Source organism: Cariama cristata, unplaced genomic scaffold (genome assembly GCF_000690535.1).
Source record: "Cariama cristata isolate BGI_N322 unplaced genomic scaffold, ASM69053v1 scaffold12322, whole genome shotgun sequence".
In the NCBI taxonomy this organism is placed as follows: domain Eukaryota; kingdom Metazoa; phylum Chordata; class Aves; order Cariamiformes; family Cariamidae; genus Cariama; species Cariama cristata.
In genome coordinates, this window is record NW_009603290.1 from 25,261 (window position 1) to 33,719 (window position 8,459).

The window sequence follows — 8,459 nt, forward strand, 5'->3', positions numbered from 1 at the left end:
TGAATAACAATGGATGCGTTATATTTAGTTTTAGGCATTTGATTCCTATCTTTTCAACAAAACGTCTTTTAAACTTCTGGCTGTACGCAGAGCCAGATGCTGTAGGTGTATCACTTGTCCACGTGGAAACCCTACAGATGGCACAAAGCTGTAGAGGGAGGAACAGTAATTTTTGTACAAATGGGATTGGAAACGCAACTACTAACTTCTGAAACAGAAGTCATACAGATACAGTAGATAGTTTAAGCTTAAGATAAACACTTCCCTGAAAAGTATTAATTGATTTAATTTCAATTAACTGGACAGGCAAAAATCTAAAAGGAGGGGAGTCACTGTGTCAGGTAAAGGTGGTGGCAAAGAAAGATCTGCTCATTACATTCAGGAAAAATGGGAAATTTAACACAGCAAGAGGCCTGGAATTTATCTAGAAGGTGAAAAATGTGATTCGTAGCAAATTTGAATAAATTCAGAAACACAGCATACACGCATTGTCGATTACTAGTTATACACCGCTATTGCCAACAGAAATTAATTACGTACGTAAGTATATTATCAAGAAAGTCTATACCTTTGTTACATGTTTGATTGAACCAACTGTAAGGTTTCTTCGATGATGTTTCACACCTGGGAGATCCCAAAGGTGATCCAGCACAGCCTCTCCTTCTTCTAGTACATATTTCCGACCCTGGAACTTCGGTTTCTCATAAAAAATCCAACTGTAATAATGATATCATGAACTGAGTTGTTGCTGTTAAGTAAGACTGTCCTTAAGAGCTCTTCTTATCAAGCCAACTATCACACCTTTCTTATGCTGTCCCTCAGTAGCCACATTCACTTTAGACAAATATGGGGCTTGTAGTTCTGTGCTTTAAAAGTAAAATATACAATTCTCCTCCAGGACACAGCCTAACATAACTTAAAATATTAACTGTACGTAGTTCTGTGCTTTAAAAGTGAAATATACAATTCTCCTCCAGGACATAGCCTAACATAACTTAAAATATTAACTGTATAAAGATACAGCCAAAACACAATGTAAATAAAAAGCCTTATTTTACCAGAATAAATATCTTAATTGACACATCAAAACACATCCCGCTCAGGTAGATACTGTGTCAGGCATAAAAAACATATCCATACTAATAATGGCATTCAGTATTTCTTAGGACGTGAAAGAAATGTATGCAAAACCGAACAAGGCTGCCTCAAAACTGCATAAATATGACACGCATTGTTACTAACGCTGAGTCTGGAACATTCAATTCTAAGTGCCACCAATTAAATTCCAACGCAACAACGGATGTGGTGCCAGCCCCAGCATCCCAAAGCAAACCGAGAAACACTTGCAAAATCTACCTTAAAGGTACTTGTATATGATTCTGCGTCCCCATTCCTCTAAATGCTACATTACAAACAACAGCTGAGATGGTTCATTTTATGGTCCTTTTGCAACAGCTACTGTATAATGAAACTGAACTGTAAAAAAACCCCCAAAACACCCCAACATTTTCTTTAGCATACACGTGCTTCTTGTGATGATTATGGCTGTACTGTCTCAGCACTTCAGGCAAGAAGTCTTGTGGTTCTATTAGAGACTTTCTGTTTGAAGCTAGTTCCCAGGAGAAACAGTATTATTTTTTTTTTCTTTTTGTACTGCAGCATTTGAAGCCTTGTTTCATGCTTTTTTCATTGGTATCACTCTAATTATAAAGAACGAAAAAGACACTCTTGCAGATCAGATGTGTGTCATAAATAAAAGAAATGAAAATACAAGAGAAACACATATACAGTCTTTTGGAAAGACTCTATTTAAATATGACCTGGATTTCTTACCATCCTCTAATTATCCTAAGTAATGCTCCAGTGGGAAAGATCCAGGACGTGGTATCTAGCACATCAGAATGAACTTCTTGTTTAGTTTTGTCACCATGAATGTCACAAATAATAATCTGAAACAACATACAATACATACTTATGAAGGCCCATTTCAACATACAGTGCAGACAGTTATTCTTCCTTGGAATAAAACTTACTCCACTTTGTGCCCATTCAACTGACACGCTACGCATTTTCTTCTTTTATGAAATACACTACTGAACTATAACAGCAGTTGCTGACAGAAACACAGTAAAATTACTAGTGGCAGGATTTTTAATAATATAATTCATTATTAGCACGTGCAAGCATATGTACCATTAAAATAGAGAAAACTAGACTAACAACTTCAGATGCTTTCCATTCAAAAATTTTGGTGTAACAAATTGTTCCATGTATCATATTGATCTACACGACACAAATTCTGCTTACCTTTCCCGGTCTTGGATTGTATTTGAGACTCGCTCTGTCAATGAGGTTCTGAAATTAGAAGGACATGGAAAAAAACTATTAACATCTACAACAGTAGCACAAAGCAGAGACAGATTAATCTGGGTCCACTATTCCTATAAATGTATGCAACTGTCACTAGCAGAAACAACCAAGATTTGTTCCACTGTCATCCACAGTTGGTGTAAATAGTTTAACAAAATCAAGCAAGTGCTAGAAAGGAAGAACTATTATGGAAGTTATAACTCTGGAAATGTATAACCCTTTCCCAGCAAAAAATAAACTGCATGTCTTAACAGCGGCAAAACCAAAAGAGACCTCTAACACAGACTGAAATATTCCCAGCATCATGGAACGACTTTCTTTTTCAGTTATGCATTTGGTCTATGCGGCATTTTCAATTTCTAAATATTGGCAGAACTGTTTCCACACCCTCATCTGCCATTGCTTTAAATAAACTAAAAAAGAACTGCTAATCTATGGAAGCAGCTATATTACTTACTTGCTAACTGAGCTACGATTTGTAGACGACTCTGTGATGAAACAATCAAATAACCCAGTAAGTAGATATTTATGGTTTTGGGACAATACAGCTCTACTAATCTCAGAAGCGGAAGAAATGAAAGAACAATTTTCATACAAAAGCCTATTCCATCATCTTCAGGTTTAAATGTCCTTAACATGGCCAAGTCTGTGTTTTGCTATTATCCTGACTTGCTATTATGCATATTTTCCTATTATATTTTCTGTTCACATCTTGTTTTACAATTAACTCACCTTCATCTGTGTGATGAACCAAGAATATTATGGTTTTAAAATTATTTTATCAGAAGATAAATAATATAATAATTAATACCTGACATAATAATAATTATTTTTTAAAAATATGATCTTGAACAGTCTAGTTTTATTTATAATAAAAGAACTAACCTTAAAAAGGGAGGAAGGAGAGTAGTGAGACAGCAATTTTGAATCTGGGCTAATCGCTTTGATTATTAATATTATGTGACACAGCATCTTACCGCTGACAGTTCTTCCAGTTTTGGCGTGGTGTTGTCTTGATACCAATGAATCTTTGGCTGCAACATATCCTGGAGAATGCTTCCAAACCTGCTCCCCTTCTCAGAGGAGCAATTGGTGGCAGATTTCAAATACTGGTAGTACACACTTGTTGGAGGATGCTTTAAAGTGGCATCAGCTTTCTGTGAAATTGGCTTACAAGGTGTTTGACTGGGAGAAGCTGCATCTGGAAACAGTTCTGGTTGCTCCTTAGGGTCAAGTTGTTCTTTTGAAAGAAGAAGTGATTGTTCAGGAAACAAAGATCTACTTTGGTCATTCGATTGAAGGGTTGTTTTTAAATTCCCTCTCCACTGACTGGAAAGACAGTTGTCTTCTCTCTCAACATCAAGCATATTTTCTTCATATGATGATTCTTCCTCTTCCTCGTCCTCCACTCCTTCCTCCTCCTGCTCCTCTTTACCGAACCGGGTAGTAAACTGTAAGCGCTCAGAGACCGACTGGAGAAGGGAAAGCACAGAAGCATGGTCAGTGTTATCTTTAGATATTCCGCTAAGACGGCCTTCTGGTGACACGTCTGTGGAAAGTAAGTCTTCTTGGGAGCTGTCGTCTTCATATATTGGAGACAAAGAGAAAGGATATACTCTATAGCGCTTGGCCTCCACGCTCAGAAATGACTCTGAGCTACGGTTATCTGTTGCTTCGTTCAACTTGTTATCCTTCCCATAAAGGCAGGTTGGCTCGTGTTTATTCTTTGCTCTTTCACACATTGGATGATCCATATTATCTGAAGGCAAATCAGAGGAAGAAAGCAAACCAGTTGGCATATCATCAGTTGAGACAGATTTGTTCTCAGTTTGAAGGGCACCTTCATAAATGATAGTAAAAGAACTGTTTTCCCACTGTTCGATTAGTGGAGAAAAGGCCAAAAGATCTGTTGATTCCTTCATGTCATTGCTGCAGTCCAGACCATTTTCTTCAAGCTGATCATTTCTCTTCATGTCTTGATCCTTCATTTGTCCCTGCTTCAGATTCTCATTATTTTGGGCAAAGACTGTGTTGAAGCAGATTTTCCCTTCACTGTCCTCTGCAGTAACAGACAATTCAGGTACAACGAACTGTGTATTTAATCCACTATTAACCTCTGCTATCTCACTCGTCCCTTCTGCTAGTCCCTCTTTATTCTCCACTGCTTTTGAATCTTCTAAGGTTGCTTTTACTTGTGCAGGTACTTCTTCTGCAGCCTCTTTTCCGCAGTGTTCATACAGACTGTCCTCTGCACGGCTTTCCAGAGACCCTTGAGGACTGCTTTCATCTTTGAATTCATTCTGCATGCCGATACATTCTTCATCAGGCATAAAAGATGAGAAATTAACATTTATAGTTGACGGCAATGTGCACTGCGGTATATTTGTATTATTGCATGAATCTTTTAACTGCAATGACAAAAGCATCTCTTCGGTCACAGTAGCATCTCTATGTATTAAACGTAAAGATCCGTAACATTTTCTACTCGTCGCTGATACTCCACACATCTCTGCTGCAGCCAGATGTTCACACACCTTTCTATCATGTCTCTCTTTTACTGGTGTCATAAGATCTGATTCTGGCCTTGCTGAGCTACCAGTGGGTAGAAATCCATTTGTTTCACATGCAAATGCATTATTTGGTATCTTTTCACTTCTTCGGGGCCAATCTGTGCCACTTCCCCTACTATTTGGAAGCAAAGGAGGACCTGAGCAATCTGCCTTTTCACAGTTTACAGTTACACTCCGATTTTCCTCCTTCTCTGGGGGTTCCTGTGTTTTGGCAGGTAACTTCATATCCAGGTTTAAAATCTTTGGCATTCCAGCCTTAGGTTTAGGCTCAACCTTTTCAGAAAGCCTTTTACTTTCCCTGCCTTGGCACGGACTGGATGCCAGTTTTTGTTTGGCTGAGTTAATGACTTCATCAACTATTTCTTTTGCTTTTAGTGCAAGTGCACTATGTAGGTCAATTTTATCAGGGATGTAAGACAGTATTTTTTCATCTTGATTATTTGTACCCACTGTTTCATTTCCTGTAAATGAAGATGAGCCTCCTCCACTGCTTTCATTAAAATGTTTTAATGACTGCACAGCTGACTGGATTTCTTCTGCTTCCAGCTGTACAGTTTCAGCTTGCCAATCATTTAGAATATCCGTATTTATTAAACTGTCCTTGCTCCCACAAAGCTGGCAGACACCAATGGCTTGTTTTGCTATGATTTCTTCTGTAGCCAAGTGTAAAACCGAGTCCGCTATTTCCTCAGCTTTTTTAAACAAAAGAGCAGCATCTTGGAATCTAGCACATTCTTGTCCCTTCACACTGGTGTCTTCCCAGACTTCCTCAGAACAGAGCTCATTGGACTCTGTAGGTGCAGCAGCCGTTTGATCCTCCATCACAGAAGGGGTTTCTGCGATAGCTTCTGACTCAGGTGCCATTTCCAAAGGTTTCAAAGGACAGATGGGTGATGGTATTGCCCCTGCTAAGACACCGCTCTCAGCCTGTTGTGTGGAGGAGGCCTTCTCTGCCCCATCACTAGCTCCGTGCCTGGAAGAATTACTGTTCCCCTGAGCAACATCCAACATTTCCAAGACAGAAATGGAAAGGTTGGAGGCTTCCCTGGATCCCAGGGTAGGTAAAGTGGGCCTGGGGATGCAAACATCCCCCACATCTACTCCAGCAGCAGAGCTATCAAGCGTAGCTGGAGTAGGCTCAAGTTCCAGGGAACCAGCCAGGCACGAAGCTCTTGGGTCTCCTGAGCAAAGTGGCACCTCGGTCATTCTGTCCTCAGGGATTATTGTCCTAGGCTCAGCAGCTGGAAAAACAAAGCTGTCATGCTCAGAAGCAGCAGACCATCTAGCAATACAGCCATTTTCAGAGTTGGCAGCAGGAGAAGGCATTTTTCCTTGGTTGTCAGATGAAGACTCAAGTACTGTAGCTGATATCCTAGGCTTATTACTGTTTTCCTTCTGGGAAGAAAAATTAATACACCTATCTTCAGAAACGGGTGGAGATCCAGAAATGATGTCTACATCAACATCTTTTTCATAGATGAAAGCAGAATGGTTGCTCAAAGGTCTTCCTCCACATCTCAAGGCAGAATGAGAAACCTCCAGGTTTTTCTCTTGTGACTTAAAAATATGGGAGGAAACTTCAAAGATGCAATCTTTACACTCAGAAGGAACAAGAGCAACCTCAGTCATAGCAGTCTTGTCAATTTTAGAAGCAGCAGAAGTACAATCGTCTGTCCTGTCAATGGCGATTAAACTGCAAGGTGCAGGCTTTGCTGTGTTATCTTCTGCGAGTGTATCTAACGCCTTGGTAGGAATGTCCTGAACAGTTTCAGGGGAAACGGGACCATGGTTGGGGACCAGAATAGAGTTTTCTGAGAGGTTCTTCTCTACAGGCTCAAAGGATCTGCTCTTCTCATATTCAAGATCAGGATGAGAAAGCGCCTCTCTCGCATCTTTTAAACTGACTTCTCTTTTCCCTATAGTTTTACTTTTGAACTTGCAATTAGAGGCTGAGCAACAGCCTCCATTTTCAAAAGAAGACTCGTAAGTTACAGAGAGAGGTGCTGTCAGCTCATCGCAGTTAGCTTTCACACTTTCACACCCATGTACGCATGACGGTACGTTGGCAAGCTTTTCCACTGCAACCTCAGATAAAACGTTCATTGTTTCCACGCTCTCAGTTTCTAGACAAGGTAAACCAGTCTGCTGTGTGGCAGTATCCTTACAATTCTCCACATGGATTAACCGGTGATCATTTTGTACATGCATTGGTTTCCCTAACTCACTGAGTTCTTCATTACAAGTCCCCCTGTCCATGACTGTGTCTTCATCATTTTTAACAGATGATACTGTAGTAGTTAGATTATCTGTGGCTATGCATTTTTCTTCTTTGGATTCCATGCCAAGCAAAGTGGACGTTTGTTCATTAAAAGGTAAAAGAACACTAGCAAGAAAGTTCTGTGGATTTTGCTCTCTTTCTACAGTTACCACAATTTTTTGCATATCACTTTTTCTTGGATCACTATCTTTATTTGCACTATCTGTATGCTGATCTGCTTGCTGCTGAAATATAGTGGTACTGGAATGAAGCATCTGGACATCCGATGTTAGCTCCGAGTGAGTGTCCACTTGACAGTTACAGCAAAATTCTCCCTTACTCATCTGTAGTTCTTCATTAACTGTCTTACTTTTTGATTTGAGTGAATGTAAACAATCATCCCACATTTCTTTTGTGGACTCCTTATTAGCTGTTTTACTACAATCGTTTTCTTTATCAAAGTTAGAAGTGGCATTTTTGGCTGCCTGAAACAGAGTTTCTGCTTCTCCCAGCAGTCCATCTTCTTTCCTAACCAAATCGTTTGCAGAACTCATTTTAACGGAATTGGTAATCTGGGAATTGGAATTGGTTAGGAACTCTCCGTGTCTACTACTAGATGACAACAATGAATCTAGTGAATATGTCCTTCTAACTTTTGTTGCAGCTAAGGCAGGCGTCTGTTTTAAGTCTATCTCATGAGATGATTCAGTAGATGAAGTTGTGGCCTTTGCAGTTATTTCATGTTTACTGCTACTCAAGCAATGCTGAGCTTTACCAGACTTTCTCCTTCCCATTTTAACTGCAGAAGAATTTACTATGGCATCATCTTGGTGATCTTTACCCTCATCTTCTCCATTTTCTTGTATTAAGTGTCCTGATTTTGGAGAGACAGTCGTTTGGATTTCTCCGTTCTCTTTGACCATTGAAGCATTTCTGTTCCCAGTCCTTTCTTCTCCTTTTTCAGCCATTTCCGATTGATTCTTCAGTAGCTGCCTAATCCTTGCAGAACCTCGATATGTTGCATAAGTGACTGCAGGTGCTTCTGGCTTCCGTTGCATCTGCCTGTAACAAGGATCATCATTATCAGCACAAGACAGACTACCTGAATAGCTAGTGCGATAATAAAAGTTAACACAAACTGTAGAGGATGTACAGCACTGTTCTCCTCCACAGGTTAGCACAAACAGTGGATAGCATGCAACACTATTTTCTTCCTATTTTTGCTCTTCCTAAATATGGATCCGTGTGACAAATGGTACATA

At 39.7% G+C, this 8,459-nt stretch overlaps 1 protein-coding gene across 1 annotated transcript in view; it reads right to left on the reverse strand.

Moving 5' to 3' along the window:
• LOC104157691 overlaps nucleotides 1-8,165 on the reverse strand; it is a gene marked incomplete at its 3' end in the record, with an annotated part of 32,831 nt that extends 24,666 nt beyond the window's left edge. The window contains exons 1-5 of the mRNA XM_009695122.1: nucleotides 3,806-8,165; nucleotides 3,348-3,610; nucleotides 2,308-2,355; nucleotides 1,834-1,949; nucleotides 569-716 (exon numbers count right to left, since the gene is read on the reverse strand). Coding sequence (XP_009693424.1) covers nucleotides 569-716; nucleotides 1,834-1,949; nucleotides 2,308-2,355; nucleotides 3,348-3,610; nucleotides 3,806-8,165 — 4,935 coding nt within the window. The remainder of the gene's footprint in view (nucleotides 1-568; nucleotides 717-1,833; nucleotides 1,950-2,307; nucleotides 2,356-3,347; nucleotides 3,611-3,805) is intronic.
• Nucleotides 8,166-8,459: the final 294 nt, after the last annotated feature.